Source organism: Pezoporus wallicus, unplaced genomic scaffold (assembly GCF_028554395.1).
Source record: "Pezoporus wallicus isolate ANWC-B61680 ecotype Strahan unplaced genomic scaffold, APGP_CSIRO_Pwel_v1 contig_14048, whole genome shotgun sequence".
Lineage (NCBI taxonomy): Eukaryota > Metazoa > Chordata > Aves > Psittaciformes > Psittacidae > Pezoporus > Pezoporus wallicus.
In genome coordinates this window covers 169,691-189,513 of record NW_026637740.1, presented here as the reverse complement: position 1 = coordinate 189,513, position 19,823 = coordinate 169,691, and the positions used below count along the sequence as shown (strand labels likewise).

The 19,823-nt window shown below is 61.5% G+C and overlaps 2 protein-coding genes across 3 annotated transcripts; both read left to right on the top strand.

Annotated features, from left to right (window-relative positions):
• Nucleotides 1-1,803: 1,803 nt before the first annotated feature.
• On the top strand, nucleotides 1,804-10,149 carry WDR18 (WD repeat domain 18). Its single transcript, XM_057407446.1, has 10 exons — nucleotides 1,804-2,054; nucleotides 3,596-3,706; nucleotides 4,863-4,996; nucleotides 5,171-5,312; nucleotides 5,844-5,987; nucleotides 6,153-6,217; nucleotides 6,333-6,457; nucleotides 8,885-9,051; nucleotides 9,688-9,756; nucleotides 9,998-10,149. The coding sequence occupies exons 1-10, from the start codon at nucleotides 1,845-1,847 to the stop codon at nucleotides 10,127-10,129; spliced, it is 1,299 nt and encodes a 432-aa protein (XP_057263429.1). The 5' UTR covers nucleotides 1,804-1,844; the 3' UTR covers nucleotides 10,130-10,149.
• Nucleotides 10,150-12,033: 1,884 nt separating this feature from the next.
• On the top strand, nucleotides 12,034-18,871 carry GRIN3B (glutamate ionotropic receptor NMDA type subunit 3B). Of its 2 annotated transcripts, XM_057407441.1 has the most exons (10): nucleotides 12,034-12,483; nucleotides 13,197-13,795; nucleotides 14,073-15,117; nucleotides 15,300-15,445; nucleotides 15,565-15,680; nucleotides 16,693-16,844; nucleotides 16,941-17,105; nucleotides 17,179-17,246; nucleotides 17,595-17,843; nucleotides 18,783-18,871. In XM_057407441.1, exons 1-10 carry the CDS (start codon nucleotides 12,034-12,036, stop codon nucleotides 18,856-18,858), a joined length of 3,066 nt encoding a protein of 1,021 aa, XP_057263424.1. In that variant the 3' UTR covers nucleotides 18,859-18,871. The 2 variants fall into 2 exon arrangements, with proteins under 2 accessions (XP_057263424.1, XP_057263425.1); XM_057407442.1 differs by lacking the exons at nucleotides 17,179-17,246; nucleotides 17,595-17,843; nucleotides 18,783-18,871 and having other exon boundaries at nucleotides 16,693-16,798; nucleotides 16,941-17,069.
• The last annotated feature ends 952 nt before the right edge of the window (nucleotides 18,872-19,823 follow it).

Below are 19,823 nucleotides of genomic sequence, written 5' to 3'. Positions count from 1 at the left end.
ACAGGGTGTCCATCGGGCTTGGGGTGTCTATGGGATCTCTATGGAATACATACAGGGTGTCACAGGATCCTCATGGGGTGCCCATAGGGTGTCCATGGGGTCACTATGGGGTGCCTATAGGGTTATGGGATCCTTTACAAGGTGTCCATAGGGCTGTGGGGTGTCCATGAGGTCCACACAGGGCGTCCATAGGGCTTGGGGGGTGTCTATGGGATCCCTATGGAATACCTATAGAATGTCACGGAGTCCTCATGGGGTGCCCATAGGGTGTCCATGGGGCCCTTATGGGGTGTCCGTAGGGTTATGGGGTCCTTTACAGAGTGTCCATAGCGCTGTGGGGTGTCCATGAGGTCCACATTGAGTGTCCACAGGGCTTGGGGTGTCTATGGGATCCCTATGGAATACCTATAGAATGTCACGGAGTCCTCATGGGGTGCCCATAGGGTGTTTATGGGGTCACTATGGGGTACCTATAGGGTTATGGGGTCCTTTACAGCGTGTCCATAGGGCTGTGGGGTGTCCATGAGGTCCACACAGGGCGTCCATAGGGCTTGGGGTGTCTATGGGATCCCTGTGGAATACATACAGAATGTCATGGGGTCCTCATGGGGTGCACATAGGGTGTTCATAGGGTCCCTATGGGGTGCCTATAGGGTTACGGGATCCTTTGCAGTGTGTCCATAGGGCTGTGAGGTGTTCATGAGGTCCACATTGGGTGTCCATAGGGCTTGGGGTGTCTATGGGATCTCTATGGAATACCTGTAAGAGTGCCATGGGGTTCCCATGGGGTGCCCATAGGGTGTCCATGGGGTTTCCATGGGGTGCCCATAGGGTTATCGGATCCTTTGCAGGGTGTTCACAGGGCTACGAGGTGTCCATGAGCTCCACACAGGGCGTCCATAAGGCTTGGGGTGTCTATGGGATCTCTACAGAATACCTGTAAGAGTGCCACGGGGTCCCCATGGGGTGTCCATGGGGCCCTTATAGGGTGTCCATAGGGTTATGGGGTCCTTTACAGTGTGTCCATAGGGCTGTGAGGTGTCGAGGAGGTCCACACAGGGTTTCCATAGGGCTTGGGGTGTCTATGGGATCCCTATGGAATACCTATAGAATGTCACGGAGTCCTCATGGGGTTCACATAGGGTGTCCATGGGGCCCTTATAGGGTGTCCGTAGGGTTATGGGGTCCTTTACAGAGTGTCCATAGGGCTGTGGGGTGTCCATGAGGTCCACACAGGGCGTCCATAGGGCTTGGGGTGTCTCTGGGATCCCTGTGTAATACATACAGAATGTCACGGGGTCCTCATGGGGTGCACATAGGGTGTCCATGGGGCCCTTATAGGGTGTCCATAGGGTTATGGGGTCCTTTACAGCGTGTCCATAGGGCTGTGAGGTGTTCATGAGGTCCACATTTGGGGTCCATAGGGCTTGGGGTGTCTATAGGATCTCTATGGAATACCTGTAAGAGTACCACGGGGTCCCCATGGGTGCCCAGAGGGTGTCCATGGGGCCCTTATAGGATGTCCATAGGGCTTGGGGTGTCTATGGGATCCCTATGGAATACCTATAGAATGTCACGGAGTCCTCATGGGGTGCCCATAGGGTGTCCATGGGGCCCTTATAGGGTGTCCCTAGGGTTACGGGGTCCTTTACAGGATGCCCATAGGATCTCGAGGTCTCCTCTATGGGCTGTCCCTATAGGGCACCCCTACAGCGTGACCCAATGGGCTGCCAGGGCTGTCTTGGCCCCGCCCCACGCCGCCGCCTTTGATTGGCGGAGACAGCGGGCGGGGCGGCGCTCTAGGCGTCCGCCGCGCTTCTCTCTGTGCCTGGCGGACCGCGAAGATGGCGGCGCCCATGGAGGTGGCGCTGGTGACGGACGCGGCGGGGCCGCTGTGCAACTGCTCGGCCTGGGAGCTGCACTCGGGCTCGGCGCTGCCCGGCTACCGCGGAGGCAACAGCGGCCCCCGGGGGCTGGCGCTGCTGGGCGGGGAGCACCTCCTGGGAGCGCAGCTCGGCAAGAGCTACATCAACGTCTGGGAGCTGCAGAGGAAGGTACCGGCCCCGAGAGGCCTCCGCTCCGGAGGGACCCCCCGCCACCGCCACCACCCACTGCGGCTGTGGGGATGGAGCCGGGGATCCCTTCCCTTGAGACCCCTCCCCTTGTCTGTGGTGGGGGTCCCGCTCCCCATAGAGAGACTTGGTCCCCATGGGGAGTCCTGTCCCCCATGGCACCTCCTTCGTGGAGGCACCCATCTCGGTGGTGGGGGTCCCTCTCCCCCATGGAGACCCCTGCCTGCATGGCCCCTTTCCCTGTTGAGAGCCTTGGTCCCCATGGGCAGTTCCATTCTCTGCAGCACCAACTTCATAGGGACCCCCATCTCGGTGGTGGGGGTCATGTTCCCCCCGCTTTCCCCATAAAGAGCCTTGGTCCCCATGGGCAGTCCTGTCCCCGTCAGCACCTCCTTCGTGGAGACCCCCATCTCGGTGGTGGGGGTCCCTCTCCCCCATGGAGACCCCTGCCTGCATGGCCCCTTTCCCTGTTGAGAGCCTTGGTCCCCATGGGCAGTTAACATTCTCTGTGGCACCTCCTTCATGGAGACCCCCATCTTGGTGGTGGGGGTCCCTCTCCCTCCCCTTTCCCCATAGAGAGACTTGGTCCCCATGGGCAGTTCCATTCTCTGTGGCACCTCCTTCATGGTGACCCCCATCTCGGTGGTGGGGGTCCCGTTCCCCCCGTTTTCCCCATAGAGAGACTTGGTCCACAGGGTCAGGTACCCCCTTGCTGGAGATCCCTATCTCTGTGGTGGGGGTCCCTCTCCCCCATGGAGACCCCTGCCCACATGGCCCCTTTCCCCGTTGAGAGCCTTGGTCCCCATGGGCAGTTCTGTCCCCCATGGCACCTCCTTCATGGAGACCCCCATCTCGGTGGTGGGGGTCCCGTTCCCCCCGCTTTCCCCATAGAGAGCCTTGGTCCCCATGGGCAGTTCCATTCTCTGCAGCACCAACTTCATAGGGACTCCCATCTCTGTGGTGGGGGTCCTGCTTCCTCCTCCCTTTCCCCATAGAGAACCTTGGTCCCCATGGGCAGTCCTGTCCCCCTCAGCACCTCCTTCATGGAGACCCCCATCTCTGTGGTGGGGGTCCTGCTTCTTTCCCCCTTTCCCCATAGAGAGCCTTGGTCCCCATGGGCAGTTCTGTTCTCTGTGGCACCTCCTCCATGGAGACCCCCATCTCAGTGGTGGGGATCCCTCTCCCCCATGGAGACCCCTGCCTGCATGGCCCCTTTCCCCATTGAGAGCCTTGGTCCCCATGGGCAGTTCCATTCCCTGCTGCACCAACTTCATGGAGACCCCCATCTCGGTGGTGGGGGTCCTGCTTCCTCCCCCCTTTCCCCATAGAGAGCCAGGTCAGGTACCCCATCGCTGGAGACCCCCACCTCTGTGGTGAGGGCCCCTTTCCCCTTATCCTCCTCGCTCCACAGAGACCTCCATCACCAGCATCCCTGTTTCCACAGAGCTCCCCCCCAGTGACACCCCTGAGCCCCCCATCTCCCCCCACATACTGAATGGCTGCTGTGTTCGTTCTGCCCCCAGGACCAGCTCCAGCAGAAGATCATCTGCCCCGGGCCGGTGACCTGCCTGACAGCCTCTCCCAATGGGCTCTACATCTTGGTCGGGGTCGCTGAGAGCATCTACCTGTGGGAGGTGAGGGGCTGGCACGAGGGATGGAGTCACATCCTGACCGCTCCACAGCTGCCCCTGTGCCATCCGAGCTCAGTAAACCCACCTGCTCTGGGCCCTGCAGTGGGGCTTTGCTGGGCCCTGGACATGGCAGCTGTGCTGTGGGCTCCACGGTGCCCCAGGGGCCAGCGGCTTCCATGGGTGTGCAGCTCGTGGGGCAGGTTGGCAAAGCAGGGGGCAAGAAACTCTGGTGGGAAGCGCTGGGTGAGGTTGAGGTCTGTTCTTTGGGGCCTGTTCTTCCCTTCTTTTCCCGTTCCCTTCTTCTTTTCCCGTTCCCTTCTTCTTTTCCCGTTCCCTTCTTCTTTTCCCGTTCCCTTCTTCTTTTCCCGTTCCCTTCTTCTTTTCCCGTTCCCTTCTTCTTTTCCCGTTCCCTTCTTCTTTTCCCGTTCCCTTCTTCTTTTCCCGTTCCCTTCTTCTTTTCCCTTTCCCGTTCCCTTCTTCTTTTCCCTTTCCCGTTCCCTTCTTCTTTTCCCTTTCCCGTTCCCTTCTTCTTTTCCCTTTCCCGTTCCCTTCTTCTTTTCCCTTTCCCGTTCCCTTCTTCTTTTCCCTTTCCCGTTCCCTTCTTCTTTTCCCTTTCCCGTTCCCTTCTTCTTTTCCCTTTCCCGTTCCCTTCTTCTTTTCCCTTTCCCGTTCCCTTCTTCTTTTCCCTTTCCCGTTCCCTTCTTCTTTTCCCTTTCCCGTTCCCTTCTTCTTTTCCCTTTCCCGTTCCCTTCTTCTTTTCCCTTTCCCGTTCCCTTCTTCTTTTCCCTTTCCCGTTCCCTTCTTCTTTTCCCTTTCCCGTTCCCTTCTTCTTTTCCCTTTCCCTTTCCCTTCTTCTTTTCCCTTTCCCTTTCCCTTCCTTCTTCCTATGCTGCTGAGGTCGCTCCCTCGAAGCTCAACACCAAGTTATCCTTCAGCACTGCTTTAGCTGGCTGGACGTGTGACTTGTGAGCTGGGTGTCTGCAGAGGCTGCTGGGCTCTGGTCACTGTCCTCCTGCTCTTAATTAGTGCTGTAATTACATGGGGGTTACACCGGGTTCCGATGAAGCTGCACCCGCAGCCATCAGGGCAGGGTGCTGCGTTATTCCATGCGCCTCAGTGCGCCTTTGTTGATGTTCTCCTGCCCTTCCCTTTGCTGCAGGTCTCCAACGGGAACCTCCTGGCCATCCTGAACCGCCACTACCAGGACCTCACATGCCTCTGCTTTACAGATGACAGCAGCCACTTTCTCTCAGGGGCTAAGGACTGTCTGGCCCTGGTGTGGAACCTTTACAGGTAACGGTGGCCTGTGAGGAGGTCTCAGCTCATCCAAGCTCATTCATTTGGGGGACAGAGAGCATCTGGGTGAGGAGTGTTTGAAAAGAGATCAGCCACCGCTTCCTGGGGGTGGAATCAGCTGGAAGCCCCTGTGCCTGAGCTGTTGGTAAAGCCTCTCTGTTCTCCCCACAGCGTGCTGCAGGCAGAGCCCTCCCAGATCCCTGACCCACGCCACGTGTGGTCCCGACACAGCCTCCCCATCACAGACTTGTGCTGTGGCTTTGGAGGCCCCTTGGCACGAGCTGCCACAGCCTCCCTGGACCAGACGGCGAAGGTGAGGCTCAGCTCTGTCCCACCCAGCAGAGTCCCAGAGGAACACGGGCCCTACAGGGTTAAAGCAGTTTCTGCTGGGCTGCAGGGTTGCGGTAGCTGAATGTCTTGGCTGTCTCTGTGATGACTCAGAGCTGCCAGACCTAATGGGCTTTGCCTCTCCAAACACCAGCAGTTAGTTCCTCTGCACCTGCCCTCGAGCTGGCCCTTTGCAGTCCCTCTTCTCCTGGGGAACCTTGGGACCAGCTCCTCTCATTCCCTCCCTCATGTCCTTTAGTCTGGAAGGGGAAAGAGCAGAGCAGCCTGGAGCTCGCTCCTCCTGTCCTGCAGGAGGGCTCTGCCCTGGGGGGCAGGATGGGCATGGGATGGGTTTGGAGCCGCCTGGGAAACTTGTCCCATGGTCACAAGGAGCCTGGTCGTGGGCTCTGTTTCCCTCAGCGGCAGCAAGGACGGGATGCTCTACGTGCAGCTGCTGGACAGCCGCTTGTTCTTCCGGTGTTTAAGCCCCTAATTCTCCTGTACCCTCTCGCTCCAGCTCTGGGAAGTCTCATCTGGGGAGCTCCTGCTTTCTGTCCTCTTCGACGTGGGCATCATGGCTGTGACTCTTGATCTCTCCGAGTACCACATGTTCTGCGGTGGCATGGACGGATCCATCTTCCAGGTTGACCTCTGTGCCTGGGTGAGTGCTCGCTGCTGCTCTCCGCACCCTGAGCCACTGTCACCTCCCTCTCCGGGGCCTGGGTTCCCCTGCGTGTCCTCTGCCCCCTCCAGACACAGTGAGGAACCTGCTGGCTTCCCCTGTTTAAGCTCTTCTCCTCCTTCCCTCCTTCCTTCGTTTCTGCAGCCGGTCCAGAGAGACCGGACCTTCCAGACGGAGCGGGAGAACGGGAAGGTCTTCAAAGGGCACAGGTGAGGGACCAGCCATTACTTGCCCAGCACCTCCTTGCCCCTGTCTGCCCATCTGGGCACTTTCTGGGCGGTCCACGGGTCATCCTGAGCTGAAACACCCTGTTCCCCATTCCAGGAACCAGGTGACGTGCCTGTCGGTGTCCACGGATGGCAGCCTCCTGCTTTCCGGCTCGCACGACGAAACAGTCCGGCTGTGGGACATCCAGAGCAAGCAGTGCCTGAAGACGATGAATCACAAAGGTAGGCATGCCCTTATCAACCAGGATCCTTCCCTCCTCAGCCACTGCTGCTCTCACACCGCCCTGGGCGCTCGAGGCATTACTGCACGCCTCCAGGAAGGGCAGAGGAAGCAGAGGGACACCTCAGCTGTCTGGAGCAATGGTTGACCTTGCCTATGTCTCTTGACAGCCCCGCTGGGCACTGTCAGGGAGTGACTCATAGGTTTCACCCTGTCACTGAGGACACCCAGGATCTTCCTCCTTGTTTTCCAAAGGGAGCGGTTGCCCCACACGCACCCAGAGGCCTGGGGAGGCTGAGAGGGGGTGGAATGTGTCTGGAGAAGAAACTGTCTCTGTGACCCCAGCAAGGAGCACCCATGAGCTCATTGGGCCTGAAGTGAATCTGATATAAGCTGTTGTCTGGGATTGCAAGACAGTGGCTCCAATAAAGCACCCAAGCAAACCTTTGCAAGCTCAGATTAGCACTTGGGTGCCTCTTAGCAGTGGCTGAGTTAGGATTTAGCCCTTCTGCTGCTAACAGAGGGTTTCTTACGTGCTCACGGTGGTCTGCAGTCCCTTTACACTGCTCTTTCTGGTGGGGCTGGCTCATTGCTCTCTGGGCACTGCCTCAGCCCTCCCAGAAGGTGCCAGGGGTGGCAATGGGACCCTGTTCCTGGGGGCAGAGGTGGGCAAGCTGCTGCCGCAGGGCAGGCTCTGGAAGCCAGGCTCCCTCCTTGCCTTTTGCTGCCAAGGGCTGCTTCTAATGGGGACCTACTGCAGTGCCCATCCAGCCTTGCTCAACTGGCACTGGGGGGGTGAAAGCCAAGAGGATCTGAGCTGTGTGAGTCACCAGGGCATCAGGCATTAACCCCCCCCTGCCCCAAGGCTGCAGGGGAGTGCAGATGGGCACAAGCTCTTCCCTGCTGCCCCCCTAGTGCATTCCCCAAGGCAATGCTGACAGGAGCTCTCCTGCTGCTCCTGCAGCCTCCAGCCTGGTGTGCTCGGGAAGCATGGCCCTCCCCTTGGTGGTGCTGCAGGTAGATCAGAAGGGTTGGAGCGTGGCTCCGGGCTTGAGGAGTGTGACTGTGCAGCAGGAGACATGCAGGGAGCTTTCCCTGCAAGGTTTGCCCGTCCTTGGTGGGGGAAGCAGGGCATGGGCAGGCAGATGGGCTCAGATGGGCTGCTGCTCTCAGATAATGAGCTCTGTGCTGGGCAAGGCAGGGCTGCTCCCAGTCACCAGTGTGGCTGGTTCTATTCCCAGCACTGCCCCAAAGCCCCCTTGCCTCAGACCCCAGTTCCTTTCTGTCGCATGAGCTCCATCCTTCCCTCTGCAAACACCGTGTGGTACAGACCATCCCCGAGCTCCTTCGTGCTTCCCCTGGCCCAGGGCTGCTCCAGCAGATCCCTCCTGGCCCAGGGATACCAGTTGGAAGATGGATTATTTGTGTCCTCCCTGTTGAGCCCAGTCCCTGTGCCCACGTTGGCTGCTGGTGCACTGGGACAAGGGGTGCTTGGGTGGGACTTGTGTTTGCACTGGGCCTGCGAGTGGCTGGGGGGGGGTCTTGTGAGGGTCCTGCTCTCTGCCTGTCCTATCCCTTCCTTTCCCGTTGTGCTGCCAGCGGTGACTCGCTGCTGGGTGCTTGTGAAGAACCAGCAATTGTCTTGTCTTTGGGCAGGGAGCAAGAGGAAAACAATGGGTTTGTTACAGCAAAGTGTTGGCAAAGAGCAGCTTGGGGACCAGGATGGGAGTGCTGGCAGAGCCTTTGGTTTTCCAGTGGGATTCAGGGAGGGGTGGGCTTTGGGGCAGGCTCTGGGCTAGCCGGATGGGGAGATGATGGAGAGGGAGCCCTTGTCTGCATCGGAGGTGCTTTGGTCCATCTCCTCTGCAGAGACTGAAAGCATCAGGCAGCTTCCTGCCTCCCCTGGCTCCCTCTCTTATCCTGCACCATTCCCACTGCCACTGGGCAGGCACCTGCCCCCTCTTAGGTGCATCTGGGTCCCTTTAACCTTCCCCTTCACGCTGTTGAGTGCAGCCCGGGGGGGAGATGGATGGGCAGGGCTTCAGCGTGGTGCTCGCACACCAGAGCAGGGCTGTTGCTGTGTCTGACCCGGGCAGGGTTTGGGTATGGGGGGCAGTGGTGGGAGTCCTCCAGCAGAAGGAGGAGAGAGCCTGTGTGGGTAAGAGCAGCGATGAAGATGCTCAGTGGCTCTGCCAAAGGAGAGTGTGTGACAGATCAGTGCAGGAGCCAGGCGCTGAGGGGTGCCTGGGTCTATAGGGGATGGACGGGGCCTCCTGCTCCTCCCCGAGCTGCAGCGGGCTGAGGGGCTCTGCCCCTTCCCAGGGAGGGAGCTGGGAGCCCGGCCTGGGTCATTCTCTCTTCTCAGGGCCCCCGAGGCAAACCCAGAGGGGGGGAAACCTGACCCGTGCCCTCCTCTTGTCCCATCGCAGGTCCGGTTACGAACGCCTTCATCGTGCTGGCCCCCGCCAACATGCTCAGCCCCGACGGGAAGCCCAGCACACCCCTGCCCAAGTTCAGCAGGCACCTCCACGGCGCCGAGAGCAGCGACGAGCAGGGCAGCGAGGGGCTGACGCTGCGCCTGGGCCTCCACCAGCAGGTACTGGGAGGAGGGGATGGGGTGGACGCAGTGCTGGAGGCTGCAAACCCTCTCCTGCAGGCACAGCAGCGGTGGCTGCTCCGTGCTGATCCCCAGCCTCTTCTGATCTCCCCTACGTTGCCATCACCCCCCCAAGTGCTGTCACTGAAAGCAGAGGAGCTGAGCCCTGCCCGCTCCCTTCTCCAGCGTGGCACAACCTCTTCCTCCCCTTCTTCCCCGTGCTCCACAATCCCTCCTGGCTGCTGCAGTCATTTGTCCTGCCAGCCTCGTGCCACAGCCCGGCCTGGCTCTGCTGTCCCATCACCATGGGGCCCTCGCTCCAGGCATGGCCATCCCCAGGCAGGGGGGTCCTGCACTATTGGTGCTCACCAGGTGCCTGTTGGTGCCCCCAGAGCTTCTCTTCCCTATCAGTGTCTGTCCCCGGGTGAGGGTCAGTCCTGCCCCGGCTGATGGATGAGCTCTGTGTCGGGTGCTGTTTGCAGGCTTGGCCATACCCTGCTCTCTTTCTGCTTTGTCCCATGGGGCTGGGGGGAAGGCGAGGGGGTTCTTTGGCTGCTCCAGCAGGGAACCCTACCTGGGAGCACTGGGAGAGGATCTGGGTCGCCTATCTCAGTCCCTCATGTCTGGTCCCTGCAGGAGTCTGGAGAGAGCTACCTGGAGAAGGCCAGGAGAACCTACTCACAGATGTACTCCACGAGGGAAAAGGTGAGAGCTGCTCTGAGATGGGGAAGTGGTGTCCTTCTGGTGCAGACCTCTTGGGGGTCCTCCACAGCTGAACCAGCTCCTGGGGCCCTGTGCAGGTTGGGGACGGGAGGAACGAGCCCTGGAGTTCACTGGGGACAGCAGGAGGGAGGAGATGGAGCTGGGAGCGACCCGAAGGGTTGGGGACGCGCAGCATCCGCTTGCCGGGTGCCTGATGCTTCCCTGTCGTGTTTCCCTGTGGCAGAACCTGGTGGGGGACCAGGAGCACCTGACGATCCAGGTGAGTGAGCTGGAGGAGGAGGTGAGCACCCTCCGGAAGATCAACAAGAACCTCTTCGACTTCTCGGCCCGCATCATCACCAAACCCGCTAAATGAAGCGGCTGCCGCTGCCCTGGTCCCCCCTTCCTCGCCCCCCACTTTTACTCTGCCTCTCCCAGCCCCAGCCTGCCCCACACCATGCACGGAGCTGGGCCTGGCACTCACCCGGTGCTGTGGGGATAACGCAGGGATCGTTGTCAGCCCCGATTCAGTGCTGCGGGCAGGCTCGGAGCATCCATGGGGCTGCAGGAGGAGCGGCACCGGCTCCGACGTGGGGCTCAGGAGGCGGCTCCTGCTCTTTTCCCTGTCTCTTCCCTGGCCCTTTCCTGTTCTTTTTGTTACTTGACCCTGCGGTGCAGACGGAAGCGGGGGCTTTCTCCTAAACAACGGTTTGAGATTGGAGTTTGGAGACCCCTTCCACCCCTGCCACCCTTGGGAATGCTGCTTGGCATCGCTGCACCCCTCACAGCCAGGACCCACTGGGTTCCACTCTCATGACAGCAGGTCCTGAGCAGCTCCTGCTCCTGGGGGGGGGGGGGGGGGAGACACGGACAGGGGGACCAGGACTCTGCCCCAGGGTGCAGGGGGTGGTTTTGGGCCACGGGTGCTATTTCCAATCTCATAACGTGACGATTTATATATATTTGGATCCAGCTACTTTGGGATTGGGGTGTTCTGGTGGGGGACTCGGCCTTTTGTATTGTCATGAGCATGGCAGCAGGGGAGGGTGGGAGGGGTGGGTTCTGTTTAGGTTTATTTTTTACATAAAAGAATTGGATTTTATAGTGAAAGGTGCCTCGGGTTTCTCTTTTCAGCTCCCTGCTGCTGGTGCCAGGGCTCTGTAACCCAGTGGCAGCTCTGGCCATGGGGAAGGCAGTTCCCAGGGGAGGGAAGCGTCCGTCCTCAGTTCATGGGTCCCTGCGGGGATGGAGCAGGGCCCTGTCTCCTCACAGTGCCTTAGATAATGCTTTTAGCTTAATAAGGCACCGTTTTGCTCCCATTTGCTCCCACTTTGCTCCTGCCAGTTTGGATCCAGGTCCAGTGGCTGCAGCAGGGAGCTGGGAGCATGCTCTTCCCCCCCCCATAAGGAGAGCCTGGTGTTGCCCAGCAGTGGGGTTGCGGTGCTGCTTGGGGCTCCCTGTGAGCCCCCTCCTGTGCTGCCCCCAGGCAGAAGCTGGGTTTTGGGGGGCAGTTTCATACCCAGAGCCTGCTCCCCCCCTTCCCCAGCACTCACCCACCTGAGCTTTATCCTGGGGGAAGGAGCTGCTGGGGGTCCCACAATGAAGATCTTGTTCCAGGGGGGACCAGCACCCCCTGATGAGGGGTTCCCATTGCCCTGGCAGGATTTGCTCTGCTCCCCCCCATCTCTGCAGGGGTAATTCATTAGCTGTGACTCATTAGATCAGCCCAGTGATCAATACTTGTTGCCAGCTGGTACCTGGCTCCATCCCTCACTTTCTTTTCCATATGGATTTCGCAGCGTGTCCCTGCCTCCTCGTACCCCCGTGTCTGTGCTCCTGGGGCCGGGCCTCAGTTTCCCCGGGGGTGATGAGGAGGGTGACCCTGGAGGGGAGGAAGGCTCCAAAACCCTGCAGCCACCCCCCGGCCCGGGGACCCCATCGGCTTTGAGGATGGGGGGGTCCAGCCCCAGCCTTTACCGCGTGTTGGGGGCGAGGTCAGGGCTCCGAGCCCGGCTCGGGGAGGAGGAGGAGGAGGAGGAGGAAGGTGCCGGTGGGTCCAGAGGCAGCCGGGACCACGCTGGGGACCGCGGGGCTCCTGCCCCGGAACCCCCCCCCCGACCTCATCCGCGTTGCTGCGTGTGCCCGGGGGCTGCGGGACGGGACCAGAGCCACTCCCCCCCCCCAACGCTCCCGGCCCCTCCCCGCGCCCGCCCCGCTCCGCTCCCTCCCCGGGCCCGCCCCGTCGGGGCGCATCGCGGCGGGGCCGGTGGCTGCGGGCTCATGGCGGGGCTGCGGGCGCTGTGGCTGCTGGCGGCGCTGGGAGCGGCGGGGGGGCACCCGCAGCCCTGCCGCGTCCCGGCCCCCCCCGGCCCCGCCGTGCGTCTCGGGGCGCTGCTGCCCCCCGGTTCCCCCCGCCGCGCCCGGCTCCGCGCCGCGCTGGTCAGAGCCGCCGGTACCGGTAGCGGTGCCGGTGCCGGTGCCAGCCCCGGGGGGACGCCGCTGCCCTCGAACCTCAGCCTGGAGGTGGTGGCGGGCGGCCCGGCCGCTCGGGACCCGCGCTCGCTGGCGCGGTGGCTCTGCGGGGCGCTGGCGGGGCGCGGCGTTGCCGCCGTCCTGGCGCTGCCCCGCTCCCGCAGGGAGCTGCTCCTGCTCGACTTCCTCGCCGCCGCCCTGCAGATCCCCGTGCTCAGCATCCCGGACACCCGCGGGCTCCTGCCCGTCCGAGCGCAGGTAGGACCCGCATCCGCCGCGCCGGGCACCGGGGGCACCGGGGGCAGGTCCCCGGCCCGGCTCCGTCCAAGCTCTCGTCTCCCTCCGCAGCGGGTCGCAAACCGGTTCCTCTCCCGATGCTGATTCCAGCTCCAGCCCCGGCTCTATCCCAGCTCCTCGCACTTGCTGCATCCCGGCTCCATCCCAACTCTGTCCTGGCTCCGTCCCGGCTTCCATCTCAGCCCTATCCCACCCCCATTGCCACCCGCATCCTGAACACCCATCCTTTGTCTGTCCCAGCCTCATTCCGGGTCCCCTCCTAGCTTCATCCTGTCCCCCCATCGCAGCAACATCCCAGCCCCCTCCTGGCCCCCGTTCCAGCCCCATCCTGGCTTTATCCCAACCCCCATCCCAGCTCTATCCTGGCTCCATCCCAGCCCCCATCTCATCTCTCATGGCCCCCTGCCCGACTCTATCGCAGCCCCATCCCAGCTCTCAGCCCAAGGCAACTTCCCTGGCTCCTCCAGCAGCCCTGCATCCCCCAAGCCCCAGTCCCGACCCCAGGGATGTGCCTGGTGCTGGATCCCCCTCAGTCCCCTGTGCTGGATGGGGCAGGGAATGGGCAGAGCGCGGGCAGGGAGGGAGGGAGGGACCGTGGCTGGTGCTGCCTTTGGGCTCTTCCCGTGGGGCAGGAGCCAGGCAGGGGCACAGCCACAACCCCTCTGTGTCGGCAGAGCCCCTTCCACTTCCACGTGGACCGGCAGAGCTCGTTGGAGACGCTGGTGGACGTGGTGGTGAGCATCCTGCAGGCCAACGACTGGCACGAGACCAACCTGGTGCTCTGCCACCCCTGGGACGTCTCCGGCTTCCTCAGCCTCTGGGCCCGGCGCTCCCAGCTCTTGCTCCGCACCATCCTGGACCTCGGTTACCTGGATGAGCCCAGGGCCTCCCGCTACCTCCAGCAGCACCGGGAGCACTTCAGGGCCCTCTCCAGCCCGGTGCTGATGCTCGGCTGCGACCTGCAGCGCGCCCGGCTCATCTTCCGCACGGCCGAGGAGTCGGGGCTCCTGCCTCAGGAGCTGCACTGGGTGCTGGGGTCCCCGCTCAGCGCCGGCGAGCTGCAGACCGAGGGGCTGCCCCTGGGGCTGCTGGCTTACGGGGAGCTCAACCCGCCGCCGCTGGAGCTCTTCATGCAGGACGTGGTGGAGCTGGTGGCCCGCGCCGTCGGCAGCGCAGCCCGCACGCAGCCCGGCCCCGCTGTGCTGCACACCACGGGGAACTGCAGCAACGGGCGCCCGGTGGGCGGCGAGGCCCCGGGGCTCATCCTGTCCCGGTAAGGGAGGTGCTGGGGTGCCCCTTTCCCCGGCTCCATCACACTGGGGTGCCTGGGGGGGTGTGGGGGGGTGTGCAGAGCCCTGTGTGGTCCCTCGTGGGGCTCAGCGCTTCCGGGACGCGCTGTGTGCTGGCTGCACGGATGGGGACGTGTCACTCCCCATCTCCCTCAATGCTTCCCGAGCACGGATGCTCCATTACCATCAATAACACCCGGTCCTCGATCAGGCTCATGGCTCCCAGCTCCTGTGACCGCCCCCCATCCCCTTCCCCTCCAGGTTCCTGTCCAACGCCTCCTTCCACGGGCGCACGGGGCCGGTGCGGGTGCAGAGCGCGAGGCTGGTGCGGCCGGAGCAGCGCTTCCACGTGTGGCGCCTGCAGCGGGACCCACGGGGAGCCCCGGCCTGGGGGACGGTGGGGTCATGGCACCGGGGGAGGCTGGAGCTGGACGAGGGCGTGCGGCAGAGCCAGCGCCACGGCCCCGGCGAGGCGGCGGCGGGCAGCCAGCGGCGGCTGCGCGTGGTGACGCTGGTGGAGCACCCGTTCGTCTTCACCAGGGAGGTGGACGAGGACGAGAGCTGCCCCGTTGGGCAGCTCTGCCTGGACCCCGGCACCAACGACTCGGCTGTGCTGGACGCCCTCTTTGAGGAGCTGGGTGCCGGCAACGGCTCGGTGCCGCGGGCGTACAAGAAGTGCTGCTACGGGTACTGCATCGACCTGCTGGAGAAGCTGGCGGAGGACATGAGCTTTGCCTTTGAGCTCTACATCGTGGGCGATGGGAAATACGGGGCCTGGAAGAACGGGCGCTGGACGGGGCTGGTGGGGGACCTGCTCAGCGGCACGGCCCACATGGCCGTCACCTCCTTCAGCATCAACTCGGCGCGGAGCAAAGTCATCGACTTCACCAGCCCCTTCTTCTCCACCAGCCTGGGCATCCTGGTGAGGACCAAGGACACGGCGTCGCCCATCGGGGCCTTCATGTGGCCCTTGCACTGGACCATGTGGGTGGGCATCTTCGTGGCCCTGCACATGACGGCCCTCTTCCTCACCCTCTACGAGTGGAAGAGCCCCTATGGCATGACCCCGCTCGGCCGCAACCGCATGAAGATCTTCTCCTACTCCTCAGCCCTCAACCTCTGCTACGCCATCCTCTTTGGGCGCACCGTGTCCAGCAAGACCCCCAAGTGCTGCACCGGCCGCTTCCTCATGAACCTCTGGGCCATCTTCTGCCTCCTGGTGCTCTCCAGCTACACGGCCAACCTGGCGGCCGTCATGGTGGGGGACAAGACCTTCGAGGAGCTCTCGGGCATCCACGACCCAAAGGTTGGGAGAGGGTCCGGGTTGCTTCGGATGGGGTGGGAGCAGGGTCCATGGAAGAGGGATCTGTCCCGGCTCCACCTTCCCCAATGGGATGCGCGTTAAAGGTCCCCACAGCCCAGGTCCTTGGGATGCGTCCGCAGGGAGCCGGGGCTCTTCCCGACTGATGCTCTGGTGCCTCCTTCCAGCTGCATCACCCCTCGCAGGGCTTCTGCTTCGGCACCGTGTGGGAGAGCAGCGCCGAGGAGTACATCAAGAAGAGCTTCCCGGAGATGCACGAGCACATGCGGCGCCACAACGTCCCCAACACCCCCGCCGGCATCACCATGCTCAAGTGAGGGGCCAGGACAGCGTTCTGAGGGGGTGTCCCGTGTGTCGTCCCCCCCTTTTACCCCTTCCAGGGCAGGTTTTGCCCCATCCCTTCAGCCCTTGCATGCCCCTGTGCTGGTGCAGGACGGAGCCCCCCAGGCTCAACGCCTTCATCATGGACAAGTCGCTGCTGGACTACGAGGTCTCCATCGACTCCGACTGCAAACTGCTCACCGTGGGGAAGCCCTTCGCCATTGAAGGTCTGGGGGGAAATGGGGGAGCTGTTGGGGGGGGGGGGGCACAGGACTCTTTGTGTGTGTTTGCGTGTTTGTGTGTGTGTGTTTGTGTGTGTTTGCGTGTGTTTGCGTGTGTTTGCGTGTGTCCGTATGTGTCAGTATGTGTCTGTATGTGTCTGTATGTGTCCCTATGTTTGTACATGGCTGTATGTGTCCATATGTGTCTGTGTTTGTGTGTGTTTGTATGTATTTGTGTGTGTCTGTATGTGTCCGTATGTGTCCATATGTATTTGTATGTGCCTGTATGTCTCTGTATGTGTCTGTATGTGTCCCTATGTGTCTGTATGTGTCCCTATGTGTCCGTATGTGTCCCTATGTGTCCCTATGTGTCTGTATGTGTCCCTATGTGTCCATATGTGTCCCTATATGTCCCTATGTGTCCCTATGTGTCTGTATGTATCTGTATGTGTCCCTCTGTGTCTGTATGTATCTGTATGTGTCCCTATGTGTCTGTATGTATCTGTATGTGTCCCTCTGTGTCTGTATGTATCTGTATGTGTCCCTATGTGTCCCTATGTATCTGTATGTGTCTCTATGTGTCCCTATGTATCTGTATGTGTCCCTCTGTGTCCCTATGTATCTGTATGTGTCCCTATGTGTCCGTATGTATCTGTATGTGTCTCTATGTGTCCCTATGTATCTGTATGTGTCCCTATGTGTCCCTATGTATCTGTATGTGTCCCTATGTGTCCCTATGTGTCTGTATGTGTCCCTATGTGTCTGTATGTGTCCCTATGTGTCTGTATGTGTCCCTATGTGTCCCTATGTGTCCCTATGTGTCCCTATGTGTCTGTATGTGTCCCTATGTGTCTGTATGTGTCCCTATGTGTCCCTATGTGTCTGTATGTGTCCCTATGTGTCCCTATGTGTCTGTATGTGTCCCTATGTGTGCTCTCTGCCCGTGGCTCCCATGGGGCCGTGCCGGGGAGATGCTGCCCCGCTCCACGGCTCCCCAGCGCTCTGTCCCCGGGGCCAGGCTACGGCATCGGCCTGCCGCAGAACTCACCGCTCACCTCCAACATCTCCAAGCTCATCAGCTGGTACAAGTCCTCCGGCTTCATCGACCTCCTCCATGACAAGTGGTACAAGATGGTGCCGTGCGGGAAGCGCGTCCTCGCCGTCACCGAGGTGCTGGGCTCATGGGAGGGGGGCTCTGGGGGGTCTGAGCCCCACACAGCCCAGCTCAACCGCCACCCTTTGTTACCCCCCCCCCCCCCCCCGTAGACCCTGCAGATGGGGATCTACCACTTCTCAGGGCTCTTCGTGCTGCTCTGCATCGGGCTCAGCACCTCGCTGCTCACCTCGCTGGGTGAACACGTCTTCTACCGCCTCGTCCTGCCCCGCATCAAGCGCAAGAAGAAGTTCAACTACTGGCTGCACACGAGCCAGGTGCTGCTGCTGCCTCTTCCCTCGCTCATCCCTCCTCTGGTCCCCCTGCTCACGCGTCCTTTGTTCCCCATAGAAAATCCACCGGGCTCTGAACACGGGCACAGAGGAGCAGGAGAGCCGAAAGCTGGGCTTGGAGCAGAGGTACGGCCGCAGCGGGTGCTGCCCCACTCCTCCTTTAGATTTGGATTGGATACAGGAACGATTCCTCATTCAAAGGGCTGCTGGCACAGGGTGCCCAGAGAAGCTGTGGCTGCCCCATCCCTGGCAGTGTTCAAGGCCAGGTTGGACACAGGGGCTTGGAGCAAGCTGCTCCAGTGGAAGGGGTTGGAACTGGGGGAGCTTTAATGTCCCTTCCGCCACAATCCATGCTGGGATTCCGTGATCCTAAAGCTCTCTTCCACCCCGCTTCATTTTATGCTTCTCTTCCTCCCCATGGGCACCCCCCTGTTGTGGGGGGGGTCCCCGCTCAAGGCTCCCACCCCTCCCAAGGTGCGCCCTGCAGCCGAGGCCCTGGAGCACGCGGCGGGTGCGCTTCCAGCTGGACAGCAAAGCCCCCCCCGAGGCCGAGGAGCCCCCCCTGGAACGGGAGCTGCGGGAGCTGGAGCGGAGCATCCGGGAGCTGCGGGACCGGCTGCGGGCGGCGCTGGCCAGGAGGAGCGAGCTGGGGGCTGCGCTGGGCACGGCCAAGGGCGGCCGGGGGCTGCCTGCGCCCATGGGCACCGAGGAGCCCCCCGAGAGGTGATGAGGGCAGGGAGCGGGGTGGGTAGCCCCAAAGCAGCCCAAAGGGTGCGGTGGTCCCGTCCATAGGAGCGGGAGCAAAGGGGTGAGGGATGGAAGGAAACGGGCTTTGGGATGGGAGGATGGAGAAGGGGGTGGTCCTGGGGCTGGGCTCCCCCCCCCCGGGTCAGGTCCTTCATCTCCCCTTCCTGCGGGTTAAACTGCAGGCAGCAGCCTTAGCTGAGGGGTTTAGTTTGGGATGGGGGTTTAGGCGGTGATGGGATGTGAGGTTTGGGATGGGGGTTTAGGCGGTGATGGGACGTGAGGTTTGGGATGGGGGTTTAGGCGGTGATGGGATGTGGGGTTTGGGATGGGGGTTTAGGCGGTGATGGGATGTGAGGTTTGGGATGGGGGTTTAGGCGGTGATGGGATGTGGGGTTTGGGATGGGGGTTTAGGCGGTGATGGGATGTGAGGTTTGGGATGGGGGTTTAGGCGGTGATGGGATGTGAGGTTTGGGATGGGGGTTTAGGCGGTGATGGGATGTGGGGTGTGGGGTTTGGGATGGGGGTTTAGGCGGTGATGGGACGTGAGGTTTGGGATGGGGGTTTAGGCGGTGATGGGATGTGAGGTTTGGGATGGGGGTTTAGGCAGTGATGGGATGTGGGGTTTGGGATGGGGGTTTAGGCGGTGATTGGATGTGGGGTTTGGGATGGGGGTTTAGGCAGTGATGGGATGTGGGGTTTGGGATGGGTTTTTAAGCAGTGATGGAATGTGAGGTTTGGGATGGGGGTTTAAGCAATGGGATGGGATATGAGGCCCCCACAGCCCCTTCCTGAAGGCTGGGGGATTAAGTCACAAAGACGATGGAGACAAGGAACGGCTGCTTTTTGCCTTCCAGCTGCATCCTCAATGCAGCAACGCTCGGGGCGAGGGTAACGCTTCCCCTCCCTCCACCGCAGGCACCCACGGGTCCGGCCCAGCTCAGCCCCACCGCAGAGCAGCAGAGAGGAGGAGGAGGAAGAGGAAGGTGAGTAGCCCTCACCCCACAGCGCAGCGATGTCGCAGCAGGACAGGTCCCAAACGCCCCTCCAGGAGCAGCAAAGCTGGGCGGACCTCCAGGCACTGCGGGTGGATGGCAAGAGGTGGATGCTGAGAGGTGGATGCACTGGCCCACATGGAGCAGGGAAAAGCCCCTCTCTTGGGCAGGAAATAACCCCCAACTCCAGCTGGGGGCAGCTGGGAAAGGAGCAGGCGACAGCACAGCAAGATCCTCCCTTCCCCTGGCGCATCCCTTCGGGATGCTCCTCAGAGCCCCACGTCCAGCAGAGCGGCTGCAGGCCACCCCGGCAGCAGCGTTAGAGATCATATTTATTATTATATACAAACACATTTTGTACATTAATTAAATAGAATGAACTCTACTCTTCATTCGTCAAAGCATTTGGTTTGGTTTTCCCCCCATCCCTTCCCCTCCCACCCCACCCCACTGCCCAACAGCCCCCAGCTCTGCCTGTGCCCAGTCACGAGCAGGGCCCCCCACAAAAAAAGCAACACCCGGGGCTCCTTGAGGCCAAACACAAAGAAAAGGGGGGCCTTGGGGTGGGAAATGCAGAGACAGTGAAGGGGGGGGGGCTCTGAGCCCCCTGGCACCAACAGGGAAACCTTTTTGTGGTGGAAGATGCTGGAACGTGCACAAGAGCCCTCTGAGGGAATGGACTCCAGGTGCAGAGAGATGACTCTGAACTTGAGGGGCACAGTGACAGCTCCCCCCGCCAAGGGCAGCACCCCATGAGGCACCTCCCCTCTCCACCTTGTTCCTCCTCCTCCTCTCAGTCCTATGGACATGCTGCAGCCCTGAGCATCCCCCCTCTACCTGCCCCTGCAAACCCTGCTGTGAGGCCAGCCCGTCCCTGTCCCCAAGCCCAGCAGGCGCAGGGCAGAGGGCTCAGACACAGGCAGCTTGTGAGGAAAGGAGGGAAACCAGCTGAAATGTCTTGGCT